This window comes from Trachemys scripta, chromosome 11, assembly GCF_013100865.1.
Source record: "Trachemys scripta elegans isolate TJP31775 chromosome 11, CAS_Tse_1.0, whole genome shotgun sequence".
Taxonomy (NCBI): domain Eukaryota; kingdom Metazoa; phylum Chordata; order Testudines; family Emydidae; genus Trachemys; species Trachemys scripta.
This window is the reverse complement of record NC_048308.1, coordinates 9,734,019-9,757,870: the sequence shown is the minus strand read 5'-3', so window position 1 is coordinate 9,757,870 and position 23,852 is coordinate 9,734,019. Positions and strand designations below refer to the sequence as shown.

Here is a 23,852-nt window from a genome sequence, read left to right as displayed (position 1 = left end):
CGGGCCCCGCCCCCCCAGCCAAACGGGCCCATCTATTGGAAGAGAAGCCAGCGCCGCTGGTCAGGTAGGAGAGCCGCCCAATGGGAGCAGGCAGCCGCTGAGCACGCACCAATCAGGCGGCGCTGAAGGCGGAGGCCAGCCGGGCTGAAGTTTGGTTGAAGGGGGGAGTACAAAGACGAGTTTGAAAGGTGCGGACGGAATGTCTCTGGATGCGGCGCGTGCGAGCGCGGCCAAGGGGAGCGATGCCGCTGGCGCGGTCTGGGGGAGCCAGCGCTTCGGAGCGGCGTCTCCTGTAAGAGCCACCGGGCAGCTCCGCAACTAGCTGCCCGCGCTGGATTTTTGCGTTGCGTAGGGAAAGAAACCGCTCTGCTGTTGAATTAAAACAACACGATTATTTTTTTGGCATGGAAGGGCGAGGGCTTGCCCCCTAGGCGGGCGGCAGCGATCTGAAGCAAAAGCCAGGACCGCAGCAGACGGGGGAGGATGTGTGAATGAATTGCCAGGTCCCCTTCGATCCTGCTTTGCAGAGGCGGCTGCATTGCCCCTGGAAGACCAGACCATCGCTAGTGCTTCGGGCTCGTGTGGTGTGTCTGCGGCGGAGATAGCGCCTCGCCCCGCAGCGGGAGCTGCTGGCTAGAACCTGCCCCCGTGCGCTCTGCTGGCTGGGAAATCGCCCTGGGCGCTAGCGGGTGGCTCCGGCTCTCCAAAGGAGCCGATTGATTTGGTCCCCTCAGCCCCCCGGACACTGCCGAAGGGAAAGCTCCGTGTATGTCCCCTCTGTAAAGGAGACATCTACTCCTCCAGACCATTAGTGTACCGAGAGCCTAAAACCCATCCAATCCAAGCCCCTCATTTGCGGCAGCGCTCTCCGCTGGGGCGAGGAGGAGGTTTGATCATCCCTAGGACATGTTTTCTTCTTCTGTGCGACTAACCGCCCAAGATTGGTCCCAGCACCGCCCTCCCTCTGCCCTTCGTAGTTTGGTTCCGAGTCCGTTCAGCTGGCCAACAAATGGTGGTTTGGCCAGGCGCTAACCCCAGGTGGGAGTTGTTGTCACTGATTCTCTTCTGCCTTCCACGCAGCAGCCCGCGCAGAAATGTGCTGGCTCGTCAGCACGCTTCTTGTAAGGTACCTTGGAGCGGGAGCCTTCGCTTCTTGTGCCGGGATAATTGTTTTGATCCAAGAGAGGATTTGCAGTTTTCCAATGCTAATAAAACTGAGTAATCTGGGGCAGTGATTCTGGCTTATGGTGGGAGTTCAGGTGATTTTCCTCTCTCTTTCCCCAGCCCCCTTCCTGTGAAAGTTCCCTATAATTATTTAAACAAATGACCAGTTCCCTAGAGAATTGAGAGAGGAAATGACAGATTGGGGAGAACCCTCTAGGAAGCTACCCCTGGGATTCCAGGTATTTATGAGGCACTTGTAGCAAGCTCCAGGAGACCCCAGTTTGTAGAGGGGAGGGTGGTGGTTCACCGAATTGGCTGTGCTCTCCTGACAACTAGCAGGAATCTTGTATCACTGACAACCTGAGACTTTTGTGTGAACCAGGACTTTGCCAAAGAAGGAAGGATCTGCAGTTTTCGCTCCCCTTGCATTGTTCCCTTGACGCTAGGAGAAAGATGCTCAGAAGATCAGGTCCCTCCTGGCTGTGAGTGGACTTTTTTTCTTTTCTTTGTGGCTTGTCCCCTTTCCCAACACACTTTTTGCTACAGGGCATGTCCCGGCCCAACAGTGTGAGCCCCCCGGGCTTCGGAGCCCCTGCACCTCGGGGAGGCACCGAGCAGCATCGATCCGCCTGGGGGGAAGCAGAGTCCAGGGCCAATGGCTATTCCTATCCCCTTGCCCCAAACAGGTCATCGAGCAAGAAGCCTTCTCGCATGGCGAGCAGGTGGAGGAGTGAGGAAGACTACGAGCCTCAGCCTAACAGGAACCAGGGGGAGAGCGGTTGCAGGATGATGAGTTTTAGATCCAAGTCGGCCTGGCAGGAGCACGGCGAAGATAGTCGCCGTCACCAGCACAGAGGGAATCCCACTTTTACCACCAGCCCTCGGCACTTTGGGGAACTGGGCGAGGTGCGGCCCCGGTCCGTGGAGCTGGGGCTGGAGGAGAAGCGGATCAAGGCCAAGATTGAGGAGCTGGAGGAGGAGGAAAGGGACTCCCAGGTGGCCTTCTCTATGGGCAGCTGCTGCGGCAGCCTGTTGCAGATCTTCAGGTCCAAGAAGTTCCAGTCGGAGAAGCTGGAGCGTCTCTACCAGCGCTACTTCTTCCGGCTCAACCAGAGCAGCCTCACCATGCTGATGGCCGTGCTGGTGCTGGTGTGCCTAGTCATGCTGATCTTCCACGTCGTGTACGGTCACTACAAGGTGCCCTACGTGGTGGTGCTCTCACTGGCCATCCTGCTGGTGGTGGTGTTGTGCGTGCTGTGCAACCGCAACGACTTCCACCAGGACCACATGTGGCTGGTGTGCTACTCGGTCATCCTGGCCATCGTGGCCGTGCAAGTGGTGGGGGTGCTGTTGGTCTGGCCCAGGAGCGCCTCCGAGGGTATCTGGTGGACTGTCTTCTTCATCTACAGCATCTACACGCTGCTGCCAGTCAGGATGAGGGCTGCGGTCATCAGCGGGGTGGTCCTCTCAGCAATCCACCTGGCCATCTCCCTGAAGACCAACGCAGAGGACAAGTTCCTGTTAAAGCAGGTGAGGCAAGCTCTGGCTCTAAGCTCTGGTGGCTTTAGCTGGCAAAAGGGCTTAAATTTAGTTTTGTGGATCTGTTTGGTAGCTTGTTCTGGACACTGGTTTGTCTGCTACTAGGTGGGAGTTTGCCCTGGACGCTGACTAGTCAAATCATGCTCTGAGTGCTCACTGTTGCTTTTCAATAACTGCTTTAACCTTTTTCTTCCTTTTTTATTTTTTTTTTAATCTGGTTTACTAGCTTTAAGTAATGGCATTTTTAGCACAGAATGATCTTTGACTAGCCCGGTGGATAGAGCCTTTCTGTTTTGTTTTAATGTCAACAGATCACCAGTGGAATGGTACTTGTGCTTGGTGCCCCGTGACTGAAAAATGGTGTGGAAAAGTCTTGGTGCTCTTATTGGGGTGGAGAACTGTGCTTGCCTGTAAAATGTCAACAAAATGTACAACTTGGTTTCAGAGATGCGTGTTCCTTGACTCATGTAAATCAATGACCTAACGAGAGGGGTTTGCTCTGTGAAATGTACAGTAAATGCCTAGAGGGCAAGGGGTAAAAATAGATTCCATATGTTGCCAGCAATAACCTTGTCTGTTTGTTGTTGTTTTAAACAATCTTGCATTTTAAACTCTTATCTGTAGCTGTGGTAGAATGTTAACTACCAGTGAGTGGCTCAGCTCATTGGAACAATAAGACTCATAGAATGGGTCAGTGTGCAGTGTTTAGAAATTACCATATCTGTTTAGAGAACAGTAATACAAGGAACCTCTTCTCCTTTCCAAGCAAAAAAAAACAATATTGGGAGGTTGTTTGCTTAAGTTTAACAGACACATTGAAAATAGAAAACTATCGTTGTTTATCACTAAAGTTCTGAAAATCATTTTCATTCTGCAGTGCATTGCAGTCCCTCTTGTAATAGGGGTTTTGAGTAGGATGTGTATATTAACTAAGAATTGATAATTAAGTATAAATCAGGTATTGGTAGCTTACTGTCTTCTCTTTTCCAGCACTGTATTTTATGCCACACTTTGTTGTGGCTGACCAAGTATTATTACTTCTGACATCTTCCAGTATCCACCTTATCATGAGTATTCTAGAGAGAGACTTCTTCTGGGGCCTGAAATTAGACAAGGAAAACCTAATGGGATTGTGCCAGTGGTGCTCTGTACAAATCCAAAATATCACATAATGCATTTTGTCCATAAAATAGAAACTAGGTAAGACGCTTAAACTGTACATAGTGTATTTTTATGTATTTGTAGCAGGACTTCCCTAATTATTACTCTAATCTACAAGCGTGACAACTACTAATTGGTGGTTTCTGTTTTCGTTTTTTTTCACTAACACACTCAAATATTCCTTGTTAGGGCCCTAATCCTGCAAGGACTTGTGCACAAACTTAATTTTACAGACTGTGAGTAGTCCCATGTAAGTCAATGAGACTACCCGTGGTGCATAATTTGAAGCATATCTGAAAGTTTTTAGGCCTTGATCCTGCAAAGGCTTAACATTGAAGTGCTGTAGTGACATTTCCTCTGAAACCTTACAAAATAATTTATTAATAATACTTAAAATGCTGCATTTTCAAATTGCTGTTGAAAGCATTAAATCTTGTAACTAATAGTGAGGAAACTGAGTCTCAGAGGTAAAGTGGTTGGCCCAGGGTCACAGAGTTTGGAAGGGCTGGGATGATAATTCAGGCTCTCAGCCACTTTCTGTAACCACTAGACTGCCTGCCTTCTTTCTATTGCAGCACACTTATTGGTAAAATGTGAAGTATTATCACAAATAAAACTACACTTGTCAAAAGTAATAATGTGCTGCAATATCCCTACTCTCCAGGAGTGGCCCTAGCCATTTTGATTTTGTCCTGTTCCCCTCTTTCCTCCCGCCCCCCCCCCCCCCAACCTGCTGGCCAAACAGCAGAGCGCAAAAATAAAAAACAAGCAGTACAGCATCTCCAGGAAGTTGGCACCCTTCTTACCCACCCTAGAACCAGCCCTGGTACTCTTTGGTAAGTCACAAATTTCTGCATCAACAGTTGATCTCCCAATTATTCTAATGTGAGGTTCTGCAATAGTTAAACAACATCACAGGATTTCTTTTAAACCTATTTTCAAAAATTAGTTCTCTGCATGATCTTCTTGTGGGGTTTGTTTTGTTTAATCCAGATTATGGGCTGGATCCTCAGCTGATGTGAATTGGCCTAACTCTATTGAAGTCAGTGAAGCTATTCCCTATTCTACCAGCTGAGGACCTGGCCTGCATTGTATTTGTTTGACATGTGATCTGTCCAATATTAAAATCTGTATCTACAAAGCATATTGCCTCACAACTATTAGCAGGCCTTTCTGACCGAGGCTGTTGCGTGTTGCCATGGAAATCTCATTTTTGTCAGACTCTGCCCCACTGATGCATATAAGCCCTCCTTCTGTATTTCTCTTTCTCTTAAAGCCAAGATGGACAGAGGTGGATGAAGGCCAGAAAAATCAAATGGCCTTTCCACCCTTTTCAGTCCATTGTTATTAGTCATGATGTGACTGTCAAATTGGTCAGTAATTGAACTATGGCCATCAGACCAACTGGTCGTTCTGCCATATTTCTTATTCAAAGACCATTTAGAACTTTCATCCCTCTCCCTTTTCGTGGCACTTTGACCGTGATATGGCAACTACTTTCTTCCCTTCCTCTTTGGTTTGTGGGGTTGGTTATTTGTTTTTATTTTCTCCCAATTGTATCAGAGCTGGACAAAACAGGTACTCATGCAAACATTGCAGATTATCATAATAAGCGGACGTCTGACTAGCTCTGTTCTCACCTTCTGGGATAGGGGAATGTGGGGGTGAGGAATGGGAAGGAGAGGGCAGGATTGGACATGGCCACAGCCCGCTGCCCTCCTGCTAGGGTCTGCATCCCATGGGAAGAAGGGTGTAAATTTAGAGCATCCCTGTGGCTGTTGTGATACTGGAAGCCATGCCTGCCCCTGCCCCTTAATGCCCTTGGAATATAGGGAACACGAAAGTGTCCTAAACCACCTTTGCACACACTCTCCCCCCGCCATGCTTTTCCTGTGCTCAGTGCAGGATGGACTGAGAATCATGGCTATTGGAATTCCTCCCTTTTAGAGCTGTGCTGCTCTTTAAAACATTTTTGGGAATCTAAAACTTAAGTGGCCACTGAATTGGGTCCTCCAACCTGAGGTACCTTGGACCTGATTTTTGGATGCGTTGAGTGTTGGCAGCTCTAACTGTGGTCAACAAGAGCTGCAGGTACTCTGCACCCCTGTAGATAAGGTCAGGCACCCAAAACTTAAGTAGAGGTCACTTGTAGAAATTTTGGCCTTCTTTAGCACCTGGTCAACTCTTCTTGACTGGGATTGAGGGAGGAAAAGAAATGTGAATGTTTATTATGACTGACCATTCCCAGTTCAGAACTGCACTAGGTAAAAAGAGAAATAAACGAGTGTATGAGAGCATATTTCACATACAAAGTGCTCGGTGGAAGCAAAATATATTCCATGCATAATACTTCAGTCAAACTACAAATCTTAATTGCTTATGTATTCCTTGTACACCTGCAACTAGTTAAAATTTACACATTTTTAAACCTGTTTAAAATGCAAGACCTCTATTTTTCCAATTTTATTCTTGAGTTATTTTGAGAATGTTTGATTTAGAAATGTGATTCAGCATACATACTGTATATCTCGTCTTGTGCTGAAATTTCCATGAGGTAGTGATACACTTCCGGACTATGAATAAATGAGATCAGCTTCAGAATTAACATATAAAGACTGTCAGTAAAAGACCCTTTTATAGTAACAAGACAGTCTAATACAGTACTTGTTCATTTGAAAAGAAACCTACTATTCTCACTTAATTGTTTTACATACATGGTAAAACTGATATTGTGGTTTATCTATATTACAGTGGATCCTCAAATGTGCAAATATTGAACAGACACCTAGGAAGACCAGAGCTTACAATGTAAAGCTGTAACACTGAAAACAATTATATAAACTTCATGTATGCAAGTTGCCCCATTGACCTTAGTGGGGCTATCTGAGTGTATAAAGTTAAGATCAAGCCTATGTGTCAACCGGATCAGGGGTTGAGAATCCAATTGATGCCAATGGACCGTCTTTCAGTAGACTTTATTGGGCTTTGGAAAAAGAGAAGCAAGAGTTGGGGTTAGGGATGCAACATAACAGGCATTAACTAACAGTTAATTTAGGTTTAGGCTCTGTTTTACTGCCCAAACCTGTACCGTCACATTTATTTCTCAATAACATAGTTGAGGAAGGGCGCTTGTAGTTCATTAAATACTTCAGGCGATGCGAGGTCGTCCAGTTACAATGTATCAGAATAATAGATGACTAGGAAAGTTGTCTTACATAAATAACCTTGTGGAAAGTGGAACTGAAATTACAGTGCTCTTTTAAAGTAACATTTATTGTTAACCTTTCTCAAAAGAGTTCTAATAGCACTGTTCACAAACAGCTGCACCATCATGTGGCTCTCTTTTATAGCACTCTCTGATCCAAGCCTCCTGCAGCTAGACTCCTAGCTGTTCAGCCCCATCACAAACACCTCTGTCATAACAATACTGCTCTAATGATCCCCATGCCTGACTTCAGAGAACTGGGAACATGTTGACCTTTCTCTCTATAGATTTGTATTAATGATACATTTTTGCTCTGCAGCTGAATGTTGGATCCTCACAAGAATGTAATATTCCATTCTCCCATTTCTACGTGGGTGTAGGTATACATACTTTTCTGTTTCTGTTTTCCTGAAATAGGCTGTTATTTTTAGCAAAGTTGAAGCAGCTCCTGCTCCTATTAGAACATCGGCTCATGTTACGAATAGCTCTTTAGCATCTCATCAAGATGCTTCTTATTGGATGTGATCTAATTAATGTTCAGTTAGTAGCAATAGCACAGTCTACACACCAGGAGAAATTACTATCTCTGTACTACGGCTAGCTTGCAATAGCACACGAGATATCTAGGTCATGACTGATTTTTGAGACTGACAGATTATCAGAAATGTGCCACTGCAGAGTTAATGGGATATATTTTGTTGCTGTTGTTGTTGTTTTCAAATAGGAATTGGGGTTGTCTTTTGTTCATAAGCAGAGACAGACTTGCTACCTGAAATGCAAAAGCCCCATGTATGACCTCTTTAAGCTTGTTGATATTTGTGCTTTCTCTGTTACTTATTGGAAGTGGGGTTGGAGGCAAATCTAAATAACACTAATATGAGACCCACTCCTGCAGTTTTTATGCACATCGGGGCCAGATTCCACTGCCTTAGTTATGTTGCATAATACCTTGCGCTCAGTAGCCCCACTGACTTCAATAGAGGGTCTCCTATAAAATACAATCTAATGTGAATAATGGTGGCAGAATTTACCCCAGGAATAGTTCATCTGAAGTCAGTAAGAGATGCAGGATTGGGAGTCCTTGGTTTAGAAAACTGAAGTACCCAAAAGCAAAACTCCGTTATACCCATGCAGTCTCACTGGCTTCAGTGGGTGCAACTGAGGGTAGAAATTAGCCCCAGTTGTGCAACATTTCAGGGACTTAAGTATCTACTGTCCTTAAAAAGAATATTGTTCTGTATTTATTGCGGTGGGAATATGGCTTGAGGTATTTAAAGGTCTACTTATGAATGATTCTCTTCCCCCTCTCTAATTTTCCCTAGCATCCTTTTTTCTTTTTTTTTTCTTCCAGAAAGGAAGCTTGTTAGAGATGGGGGTTTATTTTTGTTATCTTCATTGGTCCTGATGGCTACAAACATAACAGGTGATATAACGTTTGAGTGCTGACGGTGTGCTTCAGTGCTGGAGAAGATGCTCTTAATTCCCCTCCACTCCTGATTTGCAGGACTCTGTGGCACGTTCAGCAACCTAGTAGATTGACCCATTTGCACTTAGTTCTCTCATCCCTTCAGCAATGATTGCAGAGTCTTATGGCTGACTGAGAGTAGGTGAACTGAATATCAAACCTACCTTGGTGGAGATGGCTTAGGTATACTGCTGTGCCAGGTGCAATAATTCTAGTGAAAGAATCATCACTCTAGTCGCTTTTATGACACTTTGGAAATGGCAGGATATGCAAGTTTCATCTTTGTTCTCTATCTAGATGAAGATGTTTCAGCCAAATGTCGACGATTGTTTCATGCTTTGCACAGAGGGGAAATGATACCTTCAAGTGTTCTTGAATCTTACAAGGCACAGTTGACTGACCTTTAAGCATCTTAGGCTTGTTGTGTCTGTTTGATAGGATTTCAGTGGAAGGTGATAGCCTTGGTGATAAATAACGCTAGTGAAAGGGAAACCGAGCCCTTAAACTAATGTCACTCAGAGGCCCACAATAGGGCCTCTGAGTGACATGGTCTTGAGCTTTAACTACAATGAAATGATCTCTAGCTGCTGCCTTCCAGAATGGTGTAATACTTTACACCGTAGCCACATTTACAAGGCTCTCATTAATTGAGGGTGTAAGATTTCCACAGGCTTCAAAGAGAATGTTTGCTTTCCTTGAGTCTCGAGCAGGTGTGGTGTTTTCAAAGTGTGCACATGCACACATACAGAGCAAACTCTGGCTTGACAATGTTGCCAAGGTTTTGGGCAGGAGAAGTCTGGGAGTCGTCTCAACTGGAGTGTGAGCTTTGGGCATCGGGTGATTCTTCAAATGGATTAGGGTTGGATTTTGCTTGAAAACCGTTAGTTGTCCACCAAAGCATCCTTTGATTCCTCCCCACCTTGAGTGATTGAAGCTTGTTCTATTAGCTTTCGTTGCCTGCCTGCCTGTCTCTCTTCTTTTTTCTTTCTTAACTGGAACACTTATGGAATATTTTCTTGTTGTTCTTCTGTGGTCAGCTCAACAGAATCTTCTTGATCTCTTGTTATAATTACTCATCCTGCAACTAAAAATCTCTAGCATTTAGTTAAACATAGACTGAGCCTATTGTCAAATTTAACTGTTACCTGGTTTGTTAATGTGGTAAAGTGGCCCTCCCCTGGAGCTGTTCAGTGGCTTTGAGAAACCACACTCTCTAGTTAGTTCCTGTTTTTTTTTTCTTTTCTGTTTTTTTTCTGTTTTTTTTCTGTTTTTTTTCTGTTTTTTTTCTTTTTCTTCTTTTTCTATGCTGTACTGCTGAGTATGTTTGAGAAAATGGATCGGCTTTTGATGTGGTGTGGGTGGGGTTTTAAAAAAGAGATTTCTAAGTATAACTCTTCTTGTGAGCCTAAGGCAAGCTTTATTTTCTTGTATGAATCCTTCAATAAAATGCATACATCATCCTGTATAGACCATATATGCAAAAAATATACTGCAGGTGGAATTAGTGCATCGGAATCTCGCCTCCCCTTCCTGATTGTCCAATAACCTGATGTATATCTCTTCATGGCTGGGGGGGAATAGTGGGGTGATGAAGGAAAAGTGTGTGTAATGCAAATATTTTAAATCTTGCTTTCCTGAAAAGCAATGATGTGAAACTAACTCATGTGTGGCCAGGGGGGTTGTTTTAGGGACACTCTGATTTCTAGTTCCTTTCCTTTCTCTTATCTGAGATTTTCTGTGTGGGGTGTGTGTGTTTTTTGTTTAAATACATAGCATTAACAGTCTTTGCTCCCTTCCATCCAGTGGAGCCTCTTTCCTCCCTCTCACTACGGTCTCATTGATCTTCACTTCAGCCTTTGCACAAGAAACCCCCTTGCCCCACCAAAGCCCAATTTGCACTGAGATCCTGGCAGGTGCTGACTAAGGGGGATGTGGGGAGTGGCAGAATAGCTATGAGTAAGAATAATTAGTTCAGATTTCTTAAAGATGAGATCTTCTAGAGGGCCGGGGAAAACATTTTCCAAAGGGAAACTGGTACCTGGCTGAGGCACAAGCGAAGTTAGAGATTGTTTGTGATCTAGAGCCACCACAAGCTTGTGAAATGTTTTAGGGTATACTAGCACTTTTGAAATGGAAGGTAACTCTCTGCCTAATCTTAACTCCTGGCATCAGGACATGGGACAGGTAAAGGACTATATGCTGGCAGAGCAGTCTTGGTTGTCAGTTAAGCAGAACTAAGGAGGAAGTCTCAGAGGAGGATTAGCTATGTGATAGGACAGGATGTCCTTTTACAAGCATAACCCAGCAAACATGGAAGAGGATAATCCAGATGTGGATTTAAAAAAAATCCTTCCTCAAAGTTTGACATCGCCTGAATCCCCAAAGCAAGAGAACACCTGCTATAGCTGGGTTTCCAGCTTTCCAATGAAGGCGATGTGAATTTCTTGCACTTTGTGAGATCGTACCTTGGAATGGTTACCGGTCCCTTGTACCAGGCAAAATGAGAATTCGGGATGCTTTCAGCATCCATAGCTGAGCCGCATCTGGGAAGTTCTGTGCTTTGGGGGTTTCATGTGAACTTGACGCCTCACCAGTTGTCATGCTCGCACCAATAGGAATTGTATCATTTAATAGTGGGTTTGAAGTACTGTGGAAACAGGTGCAGGGATAGTCCTGCATTGACCGCTGAGGAGGTGGACCCAAATGGACTAATAGGAATTTTCCCATTTTAAATGTCGTTGGGAACGCGACCTCTAACTTCAGCTTTTGGCTCCTATATTTGAAGCATTTAGGATTCCCTTGAATAAATACTTGACTGGCCTCCTCATCTCCTGGATAGCGTCAATCTTGTAATGTAGAGAGAACCTTCCTGCAGGAAGGGCAATAGGCTCAGCCACTTAGGAGCTTGTTGCCAGCGTTTGTGTCTCTGACAGACCATTAGCAGCGCTTCTCATTGGTGCACCTTCGGACATTCAGTCAGGCTTTCATTTTGATTGTCTTTGCAAAAGTTGGTTTATAATGCCAGGTTGCAGTTATGTTTCACTCTTCCTGGAAGGTGTTGCCACCATGCTCTTTTCCACATGCATGAGAAGTTGCTAATACAATTAGGATGTATTCTGCCCACCTCCTCGATGCAAAGAAAAGGAATCCAATTTGTGTATGCAAGATTTCATGCATGATGCATGCAGCATACGTTTTTGCATGTGCGTGGCCTCTCCTGCGGGATGGCTTGGTGATGTAAGCATCTGAAAGGAAATGGACTCCCTAGCACCACAGGTCTAAGTCTCATCTACTTATGTAACCACTCTCCTTTCTCTTCTAGATAAAGAGAATTCTCTACAGTTCATTGGGTGACGAGGTGCTTCTCATTGGAAACTAGCAAAATCCAGAGGTTCTGTCTGCTCGTCATAGACATTTAAAGCTCCTGTAAAACAGCCTGTATGAGTTTGTCCTGGCATCCTTAGTCAAAATGCCCCTCCCTCCCCATACTGTTGTTCAGCATGCTGGGCATTGGTTAGGTAGCTTCACCTCAGTGGAGGCTCCATTTCAGTAATGCTGTAAAGTGTTTTAAGAGCCTTTTGGGGATTAAAGCTGCTATGTAACCCTGTCACATATTATGATGCTAGGGAAATGTTTGCTTTGTGGAGAGTAAATACGAGGCGGTACAGAGGAGAGGTAGCCATAAAGGGGAGAAATGTAAGTGAAGAAATGGTTCTTTTCAGCTGCTAGAAATAGAACTGCTAGAGAAGTGACTTCAGCTAACTGTTAAAACTCTTCTCTAAAAAGAAAGTTTCCTATGTTTCCGCTGAAGTATCTGTAGATAGTTCACAATTACCAGGTGCAGCCTGGTTCTGTGGTCGAAAGACTTTTCGGTATTGCTGCAAGCAAAGCTTGGTCACAGAAGCTAATGCAAGCCATGCCTCAGGAGTGTGCCACTTTCCCAAATGCTATGGCTCCCTCTCCCTTCTCTTTGTCCCATGCTTGTGACAGAGGCAGAAGACAGTTGCTGCAAGCAGTAGTCCCTTAGCATGTCAGCTTGCGGACATGGCTAATTTATGGAGTAAGTCAAATCGGTATTTCTGTTAACAGCAAGATTGCCAGCTAGTGTACAGAAGACACTGCATCTGTGTGTGAGTGATGCATCTTTTCCATTTGGTAGACGGTACCTATGGCACTGATGTCTAGTCTCAATTTTAATAAATGGGGGATTTATGCAGAGATCCCACAAATACATTCATGACAATTGTTTCCATATGATGTGTTTTTTTTTTTTTTTTTTTTTTAAGGTAGCCCATAGTAATAATTTTTTGAGAGGAAGAAGGAGAAATGTCCTCATGTTATCAGTGAAGAAGGAAAATGCGCAGTGTGGTGGGAGACGGCGCAGCAAAATTTTTGTCTCCCACATGTCAGAAGGTAACAGGAACCTTCAAAGCTGCTACTGTGTGACACGTTGCTAGTAAGTGAATTATGGCTCTCCAGTGAGAGTTGCAATCTCATGAACACTCAAGAATGTCCCCCTGTTCGGTTGTTGGCCTTGTGCTCATGCGCAAGTTCCCTTTCAGAAGTGAGTGTCTGAAATACACCTACCACTTGAAAAGACTTGTAGATCTTTATTTATTCTTTTAAAGGCCAGAAGGGATCGTTATGATCATCTAGTCTGACCTTCTGCAGAACACAGGCTATTGAATGACTCCTATATGGCAATAACAATTTCTTCCTCTTCCTTCCCTTGGAAAACTAAATATTGAATCATGCAGTATTTGTCAATTTAAAAATGAATCAAAAGTGATCTCTGCACTGACCCAATGCCTTTTTTCTTTAATGAGTAAGGATGATAGTGCTTTGTGATGCAGGGGGTTGAGAACACTTCGAAGCTTGTGGGTGAAATGTAAAACAGAGGTCCTGACAGATTGTGGTCATTCAAGATTCTTCTGGGATTTTTCCCAAGTATAAGGCTTTGATGTGTTGCCCAGATTTCATGTTGGGTAATTACATTTCTGCATCCCTAAGTACTCTGTAACTTCAACTGGGTGTGATATTCTTCACTTGTGATTCTGTATTCTTTGATAGAGCTGCTATGCAGGTTTCAACACTTGCTGCATGCAAGTAACTTTACAACTGTGATTGAAACTTGCAAGACTGCAAACAAGTCAGAAAAATGCTGATGTTAAGGTTCCAATTAGCATCTTATCTGGGTCACATTGTACATAAGACATAATGCGTCTTGACTACTGTTTAAATGCACATATTAATATGCTGGGCCAAGTTCAATCCTAGAGTAAGCCTGTACAACTGTACTGAAGTTTGTGGAAGACACTAAATCACACATTCAACTAAAACTTCCCTTTTTATGTGCTTTTTGGCCTAGACTGTGCCAAGTTTTCCAGAACCTGGGGACATTTTGAAATTGATAGCTGGGAAGGGGTCCCTTGGGTGGGAGTAGATTTCTCCACCCTCCCCAAGTAGGGAGAAGATGCCCAGGGGAAATGGGTCTCATGGTTTACTTGTTACATCTAAGCTCATCAGGGCTAGTCCCCAGTGTCATAAAACTGTTCCTTTCATTTGCACAGCACCTGATTGGAGCCTCTAGGAGCTATTGTAATACAAATAATATTGTTAAACCCTAACTCATCTCCATCATTTGGACGTGGGTTCTCCATCTAATTCCTGGTCCCTCTCACCTGGCTTGGATAAACATGCTCAGTCCTCTCCTCTGCTGACTTATTGGACACGCTTTGCAACACCCTAGTTGTTCCGCAATTAAATGCATGTTCCTTTGAAGTGTGTTTGTAGTAATGATGCAATTCAGAGTGTGTATTACTTTGTAACCATATCAAGCGCTCTCTGAACATTTTTGTACCACTTAAAGGCACCCGTAGGTAATTCTATTTCCTCTTTCGTTTTAAAAACCTCGGAAACAATTGGGGGTAAAAAAAATCTGTTGCCGCATTATGACGTAGCTGAGGTAAGACCATTAAACCTGCAGAAGTTGGGACTTTTTAGTAACCTTAATTTGGCCTCACTGCACATATGTGGCAACTTCTGTCAGAACAGATCCAGCCTTTCTCTTCAGTGACTTTCTTTGACTTTCTCTTTGACTATACTGCGCCACCAACGTGCTTCAACCCTTTCCAAGAGGCAAGAGAACTGCTCCCTTGTCCTGTCTACCCTTGACCCCTTTAATGCAACTGCTAATAAGGATGCCAGTTGTTGCTGTCTTTCTGATCTAGTCACTTGTTTGCTGGGAGATCATGGAGCTCATTCCACATGGGCCATGGAAGTATTATCAGCAACTACCAGCTTTCAGTGTCTATTGATCTGGGCTGGAATGGAACCTACTGCCAATTCCTTGAGGAGTCCTATTTCCTACAACATATTGTATTGGAATATTAACTTGTGACTCTAAATTGTTACACATCAGTGTGCCAGGTGACCTTTTTTTGCATTCAACTGATCTCTTTAAGAGTAAAAGCTTTCTATGGTAGACTTCCTTTATTTCAGATAAAGGTTGTCAGGTTTTCAACCAGAACACCTGGTCGAAAAGGGGGATGCTGAAAATGAGTGAGGGTAGGGGACAGTGAGCGACAGAGGGAGAGGGGATGGAGTGGGCGGGGCCTTGGAGAAGGGGCGGGGCAAGGGTGTTTGGTTTTGTGCGATTAGAAAGTTGGCAACCCCCTTTATTTGTATAAGCTTCCTCCTTTATCCCTCCCCTTTATTACAAGTGGTTTACCTACTGATGCAGTAATGGGCAGCCAGTTCGTTTCAAAATATTCTTCCTTCTCCCCAAGATCAATGGATCTCCTCGTGAGTTCTCCGACATGCTGGGAACGGCAAGAGGAGATGAGACACTGGTTTCCAGCACAGCTGGCTGCCGAGCCTAACGCTGAAGATCATTAAAGCAGCTCCGCATTTTACAAGGACTGAGGGTGTTGAGACTCTGCCCTCCGGTAGGAATGTGATTTTTGAGGGCTCAGATCTAACACGGAGGCACAAATAAAGAAAGCCTCTTATGCAGATGGCTTTAGTTAAGGATGTGATGTTGTGTAAAGCCAAGTTAAACAGCTTCTGAATTCTAATTTCTTAAGAAAATAAGAATTGTCTGACCCAGTACAGCCAATGTTCCATCTAGCCCCAGTACCCTGTTTTCCAAAAGGGGTTGGTGCCAGACGCTTTAGAGGGAGTGAACCGAACAGGGCAATTTATCAACTGACCTATGCCCTGTCGTCCAGTCCCAGGTTCTGGCAGTCAGAGGTTTAGGGACATCCAGGGCATGGGTTTGAGTCCCTGACCATCTTGGCTAATAGTCATTGATGGACCTATCCTCCATTAATGTATCCGATTCTTTTTTGAACACAATTACAACATCCCCTGGCAACACGTTCCAGAGACTGACTGACTGCACGGTATGAAAAAGTACTTCCTTTTGTTTTTATTTTTAAACCCTATTAATTTCATTGGGTGATCCCTGGTTCTTGTGTTTTGTGAAAGGGTAAATAACACTTTCTCCACACGGTTCACGAATTATAGACCTCGATCATGTCCCCTCCCTCCACCCCCCACTTAGTCATCTCTTTTCTAAGCTGAACAGGCCGTCCTTTTCATTTCTTCTCAGATGGAAGCTGTTCCATACCCCTGATCATTGTTTTTTGCCCTTCTCTATACTTTTTTCCATTTCTAATAAATCTTTTTCTGAGAACTGCATTCAGTATTCAAGGTTTGGGTGTACCGTGGCTTTATATAGTGGCATTATGATATTTTGTGTCTTATTATCTATCCTTTTTCTAATGGCTCCTAACATTCTGTGAGCTTTTTTGACTGCCACTGCACACTGAGCAAATGTTTTCAGGGAAATATCCACAGTGACTCCAATATCTTTCTTTAATGTTAACAGCTAATTTAGACTCCATCGTTTTGTCTGTATAGTTGGGATTATGTTTTCCAATATGCATTACTTTGCACTGATCAATGTTGAATTTTATCTGCCATTTTGTTACCCAGTTTTGTAAGAGCTCTTTGTAACTCTTCACAATCTTGAATAGTTTTGTGTCATCTGCAAAATTTGTCACCTCACCGTTTACCCCCTTTTCCAGATCATTTATGAATATGTTGAACAGCACTGGCCCCAGTACAGAGCCTTGGGGGACCCTGCTATTTACGTCACTCTACTATGGAAAATCACCATTTATTCCTACCCTTTGTTTCCTATCATTCAACCAGTTAGTGATCCAGGAGAGGACCTTCCCTCTTATCCTGTCACTGCACTCTTGCTTAAGAGCCTTTGGCGAGGGACCGTATCAAAGGCTTTCTGAAAGTGCAAGAGTGTTATGTCCACTGGATCACCCTTGTCCACATGTTTGAGGGGGTCAACAAAGAATTCTAATGGTTTGGTGAGGTATAATTTCCCTTTGCAAAAGCCGTGTTGACTCTTCCCCAGCATATTGTGTTCATCTATGTCTGATAATTCTGTTCTTTACTATAGTTTCAGCCAGTTTGCCTGATACTGAAGTTTGACTTACCAGCCTGTGATTTGCCAAGATCGTTACATTTGCTATCTGCCAGTCATCTGGTATAAAGGTTGATTTTAATCAATAGGTTATGTACCACCGTTAATATTCTGCAATTTTATATTTGAGTTCCTTCAGAACTCTTGGGTGAATACCATCTGGTCCTGGTGACTTATTACTGTTTAATTTATCAATTTGTTCTAAATCCCCCTCTATTGACACCCCTCAGATTTTTCACCTAAAAAGAATGGCTCAAGTGCGGGAATCTCTCTCATCCTCTGCAGTGAAGACTGATGCAAAGAATTCATTTGGCTTCTCTGCCCGGGCCTCGTCTTCATTTAGCACCTTGATCATCCAGAGGCCCCACAGGTTGTTTGGCAGGCTTCCTGCTTCTGATATACTTTAAAAAATTGCTGTTAGTTTTTGTGTCTTGCTAGTTGCCCTTCAAATTCTTTTTGGCCTGCCTAATTATACTTGACTTGCCAGAGTTTATGCTCCTTTCTATTGTCCTCCGTAGGACACTTCCAATTTTTAAAAGAGGTCTTCTTGCCTCTAACTGGATCTTTTATTCTGTTAACGATGGTGGCATTTTTTTGGTCCTCCTTACTGTTTTTGGTTTTGTTTTTTAATTTGGGGTGTCTGTCTGTCTATCCTATAATTTGAGTCTCTCTTACGTTTTTTTTTTTTTTTTTAATTTTCATGCAGCTTGCAGGCATTTCACTCTTAAAACTGTTCCCTGTAATTTGTTTAACTAGCCTTCTGATTTTTATATATTCCCCTTTTTGAAGTTAAATGCTACTGTGGTGGGTTTCTTTGACATATTTCCTCCTAATAAAGATATTAAATTTAATTACATTATGGTTGCTATTACAGATATATATAATTACAATATAACAGCTATTGCTGTATTCATTTCTTAGATCAGATCCCGTGCACCACTCAGGACTATATCAAGAATTCCCTCTCCCCTTGTGGGTTCCAGGACTAGCTGTTCCTAGAAGCAGTCATTAATGGTGTCTAGAAATTGTATCTCTGCATCCTGTCCTGAGGTGATATGTTCCCAGTCAATGTGGGAACAGTTGAAATACCCCATTATTATTGGGTTTGCAGTTTTTATAGCCTCTGAGCATTTCACAATCACCATCACTACCCTGGTTAGGTGGTCAGTAGTATAATCCTAAAGCTATACTTTTATTCAAGCATGGCATTTCTAGCCACAGAGATTCTAGGGCAGTGGTCCCCAACCTTTCAGTGTGGCAGGCGCCGGATGACTAGCCGAAATGCCGCTGAGGAGCGTGGCCGCCGGACAAGCAGCCACCGAAATGCCACCGAGAAGCAGCAATGCCAAGAAGCAGCGTCATCAAGAGGCGTCGCCACCGAAATTTCGGCAGCGACGCTTCTTGACGTTGCCGTTTCTCTGCGGCATTTCGGCGGCCGCGCTCCTTGGCGGCGGGGCGCACATAGATGCCCTGGTGGGTGCCATGGCACCCGCGGGCACCGCGTTGGGGACCACTGTTCTACGGTAATGTTTGATTCATTTAAGACTTTTTTACTATACTTGAGTCTGCTTTCTTGCACATAAAATTCCTCTTCCCCCCGTAGTGCGATCTACTACCATTCCTATATCTTTTGTATCCTGGTATTCCCATGTCCCATTGCTTATCGTTCCACCAAGTTTCTGTGATGCCTGTTATATCAATATTCTCATAATACCAGGCCCTCAAGTTCACCCATCTTAGTATTTAGACTTCTAGCAACTGTATACAAGCACATATACAATTTGTCAATATTTAGTTGTCTTCCTTCATGTGATGCAGCTGCATGGGATTCTTTTTCATTTGACTGTTTCTCTTCAGTTCCTAGCAGTAGTTGATCAACTTTTTATCCTCTCCTCTTTACTAGGCTATAGAGTATCCCCTTTAATAAATCCTCCCCTAAGGGATGTGTCTGTCTGAACTGTGTGCTCCTTAGCACCAATCTGCTTTCCCCCAGGCTGTGTGCCCTTCTGCCTTAATCTGTATGTATTAGGAATCCTATCTGTGTGTCTCATTTCCTGGTCTGGTTTATATGCTACTAGAGAGAACTCTGACTCTAAATGCCTCTTGCCTGGGACTACCAAATACACCCATCCTCCCATCCTCTAACTGCCTGCCAGGTTCCCTCAACTCCCACCTGTGTGAAGAAGGGACTTCTGGCATAAAACAAGAGTGGCTGATTATGCTTAAGTCCCCGCTTTGCTGAGAGGCAGCTATATTGTATTAGTCACTCTATAGTGTCCTGTCAGTGAGGGCAGCATTGTTGTGGAGCCTCTGTTCTCCTTCCCCATTCTGTCCATGGGACACTGACAAGGATCCTTGGGCCACCAGTTTATAGACCAAAACATCACGGGTTGTGGGTGGACCCTCCACTTTGGGGAGGCTAGCCCCCCCCCAAGCAGGAGCCCTGAACCCCCCTCCTGTGGCCAGACCAGAGCAGCTCCAGCCAAGGAAGAAAAAAATCTTCCCTGACCTATTGTACCCACTGCTCATGCAAAACCTAATGATATAATCATTGAGAATTTAGCAGTCCATAGCCTGACCAGTTTCATTGGACAGCGAGAGTCTCTTTCCAAACTCTTGATGGTTCCCTAGGCTACATTACAGCTGGTGCTTAGAGTGGGCCTAAAGCCACCACACCACCAAACAAGTAGAATAACTTTGGGGGAGGAGGCTGGGAGTATGGCCTATCTATGTGCTGGGGCTGGTCACAGACATACTGTCCCTTCTTGTCCCTTTGATTATTGTGTTATCCTTTCTCACAAGAGACTGAATCCAAGAAGCCCACGCAGCCCTGTGCTCCGGTTATTGGCTGTGGTTTTTCTGGCTCCCTAACATGCAAGGCCTCTTTCGTTGTTAGTGATCAAATATCATCCTTCACTGACATGCAGGGAAACGGTTGCATAAGATGCTCACAACTGAAAAATGAATTACAGTATCTAATAAAAGGCATTTATTGCCCTGTGTTCTCGAAAGTGACCGAGCAGGAGAGAAGAGGTAACATTGAACCTTCCGTTACATCTTTTGAATGTCTGTCAGGTTAAAAACTGTCTCAAACCTGCCTGCAAGCAAATCACTCTTGAGCAACTTAATTAAGTTAATAAGAAAAGTGTGTGTGTGTGTGTGTGGCGCGACGGGAGGTGAATGTACTGAAGTGAGAGACCAAACAAGAAAGTCAGGTGATCTGGCTAGTATTCCCTTTATAGGTTTGTTTGAACAATGGGATTAGAGTAATTCCTTCTCTCCTGTATTTCACTTAAGGGGTATTTGTTATCCCAGTGGGGTAATTAGTAGTGCAAGTGAAGACATCACAGGTATATTCTGCCTCCTTAATGGCTTTCCTTTCCCTTCTGCGAAAGAGCAATTTGGTGGCCTCAAAGGAATGAGCTGCCAGCTGATACTAACTCAGTTTGGTTAAGACTTACTATAGCATCCTGCCCCCTCCCTGTGCTCTGCCAGCCTCAGTGGGTGCGAGAAATCTCTGGAAAATCATGCCATAATTGACTTGCCCACCATGAGTCTATGACGAAGTTGAGAACAAAACCCAGCAGTCCTGAGACTCTGTCCTCTGCTCTTGGCGCTTGATCTCTCTTTGTTTCTAACTAATCCTTTTCAAACACAGTTATAAGTGGCTTCTGATGAGCTGTATTGAAACTGGTAGAGGAAAATGCAGGTGGGAAGTTGCCCTATGATTATCTAGCTCAGTAGTTTATATACCACAGCCATAAAGCCTCTTAGATATGTAGCATTCATCTGTGACCATGCTTGCTTATTTAGAAAGTCTAATCTGGAGTATGTAAAAGCTCAAGTCAGCATTTTAACTGTGCCAGATGATTTTAAAACAGACTAGATTGATTTGAAAATTGGACAAGTGGGGAAAGAGCTATGGGGTAGAGGCATTGCTGCAGTAATTCTAGGCATCTGAGGTGATGGTGGCAAAAAAGAAAAAGTTGGACTAGTCCAACATTTAGGCCTTATTTTCCTGCTTCCAGAAGGACCAGAGGGTGCTGTAGGAAATGATATTCCCCAAAGTAAAGATGGTACACATGGAGGCTGTCTACTGGATGAACTATGTTTCAACGAGATTATATAGTCACTCAGATCACAGCAAAGAGTTCATTATCAGGGTTTTTTTGTGTTTAGGTACATAGGTCAAATACTGTTTTTTAATCTCCCTGAATTTCTTGTACGTATTAGTCTGTAGTTGCTATGTTAGATTTAAGAATTAATTTCATTCCTACTTTTCCTCACACTGTGCTTCCTGCATTATTCCTTTATGGAACCGTGTTTCATATATGTACCCTTGGAAATATGTACATGTAATGCTCCTAAAGAGATCGGGGTCAAACCTTGAATCCTGAGTATTCATGCTATCATATGGTACCTACAGTTCTTATTAAAAATGTGAAGAGAAAAATAAAGGGGAGTTGTTTGGCAGCATAATTCAGTTACCCTCTTTGAAAATAAAACACTGAGGTCTCTTGTTACAGCTGCCTTTGGAGGGTGCATAAACCTCATCTGTGTCACCCAGACTCCCTTAATATATGTCTTTGTAATTCACAGCTCTGTAATTTACATGATCTACTGTTGGTTAGAGAGCTCTTGCACAGAATCACATGGGGCAGATCGTCATTTAAGAAGTTATAGGGGGTACAATACAACATCCTGGTTGGAAAAAACGATAGAGGAGGAGAGCATGCATCCATGCTGAGACTCCTCATGTAATTTCCAAAGAGGGCCCCAGACAAAACCACATTCTAGAAAACACAATAAGGCATTGTCTGCTGTGGCCAAGAAAACTGTGTTGGCACCTCTTCCCAGAACTGGGTTTAAACTGGTTCTTGCTTGTGTGTTTCTCTGACCATTGTACCCAGGGCTATAAGTTATACCCTGCTTTAAATTATTTCGTTAAACCATGCTATAGCTGGCTATAGTTAACTCCATCTGTGCTGGCCAGAAAAACTGAGTTAGCATTTTTCTAGCAAGAATTCTATTTAAATAGCTTTCCCTAGAACTAAGTTTTCCAGTCCAATGTTTTCTTAACCTAAGAAAAACATATATTAAGCAATGAGGTGGTATTTGAAGAACACTGTTCCTTTTAAATAGCCTCTCCTTGAGGATGGGAAGATAGCGTGTTAATAGTTCAGATATTTTTGTATTGCAGACGCACACATGATATGCTAGGAGATGTATATGCAAGACACGTTCCCTGTCTGATAATTAAGGGAGATCAGCAACAAAGGGTCGTTCATCTTAACTCTGGAGTATCAGATATTGGCCACAATGCATCAATGGTGTCATCTGGTTTGATTCATCCAATTCCTCTTCTTTTCCTGAATACAAACCACATGATGATTCATCCACACAAGGGGCAAGACCAGGTTTTCTACTTTTGGAATGCTTGGCTTTGCACTCTGAACATGCTATTAGTGGGTTTTTGTATAGCCAAATAGCTATAGCTGTTACCTGGAGCGCAGTGTGGGGGTATTATTAAACTGTAAGCTCTTTGGGGCCAGGACTGTCCTCTTTTATGAGTCTGTACAGCACCTTGCATAATAGGGCCTTGATCTTGGTTGGACCCTCTAGCCAATATTGTAATCCATATAATGACTTTGTGGGGTCACACCTCTGAGTGTACTTACACTTCTTCCGTTGGCGATAATTGGTTTTAAAAAAAAAAAATTGAGACTTTATCTGACTAACCTTGCATACTACACTGACTGTTACATATATGTATACTGTAAATCAGTATGATATAACTAAATTGGACTTTCACAAACCCTTTGATTAAACTCTATAAATTTCTGTGGGAGGTAAAAACCAGTGAAAACAAAGGGATAAAAAAAGTGTTTGTGGTCGTCTTGGAGGACAACTCCAAATGATGCGGGAGATAGGTGGGTGGGAAGAGGAGTTTAATTGGAAATACCTCATCCAACCCAATGGCCTATCTCAATGGCCCAGATCAGCCACTTCTTTAATTCTGTCCTGTGTCACAAACACAGGAAAACATGATAAAGAATATGCAGTTCAGATGAATTTATGAAGCATTATATGGTGACCGTGGAGCAAAATCTTAGGGAACTTGGACTGATTTAGGAGCTTTATGAAATACTTCTCATAGCACCACACAGAATGTAATGGTGTTGAATAGCACCTCAGAATTCTGCTCCTGTACATGTACTCTTCCAATCCTCTGTCTTAGGGTTACCATTCGGCCGGATTCTGCCGGACATGTCCGGCTTTTTTGAATTAAAAATAGCGTCCGGGGGGAATTTGTAAATGTCCAGATTTCCCCCCCCCCCCATGCAGAGTGTGCGCGGCTGACAGGGCAGCAGCTGGAGCCCCCTCCGCTTCCCCCCCCTCTCCCCTGCAACTTGAGATCACTCCCCTCCTCTCTCTCCCTCCCTTCCGCCCCCTCCCTGCATTCGCAGATCGCCGGCCGGCCGTTCGCATTGGGCCTCCGGCAGTCTGGAGCTCCTCCCCCTGTTCTCCCTCCCCTGCTACCCAGCGCGCCGCTCCGCAGCACTCTATTCTGAGCGGCACGGTAAGGGGGCCAAGGGGTCGGAGAAGGGGCAGGGAGGTTCTGGCGGGGGCAGTCAAGAGACAGGGAGCAGAGGGGTTTAGATGGGTCGGGAGTTCGGGGGGGGCTGTCTAGAGGTTGGGGGTATAAGGCTTTGGGCAGTCAGGGCACAGGTAGGGTCCCAGGAGGGGGCAGTCAGGGGACAAGGAACAGGGAGGCTTAGGTAGGGGGTGGGGTTCTGGAGGGCAGTTAGGAGCAG

General features: G+C 44.1%; 1 protein-coding gene across 3 annotated transcripts in view; it reads left to right on the top strand.

The window, feature by feature from the left end:
* Positions 1–336: 336 nt before the first annotated feature.
* Positions 337–23,852, top strand: part of ADCY5 (adenylate cyclase 5) — a gene marked incomplete in the record, with an annotated part of 307,551 nt that continues 284,035 nt past the window's right edge. For all 3 annotated transcript variants that reach the window (XM_034786099.1, XM_034786098.1, XM_034786097.1), the window contains 1 exon segment: positions 337–2,694. In XM_034786099.1, coding sequence (XP_034641990.1) covers positions 1,714–2,694 — 981 coding nt within the window.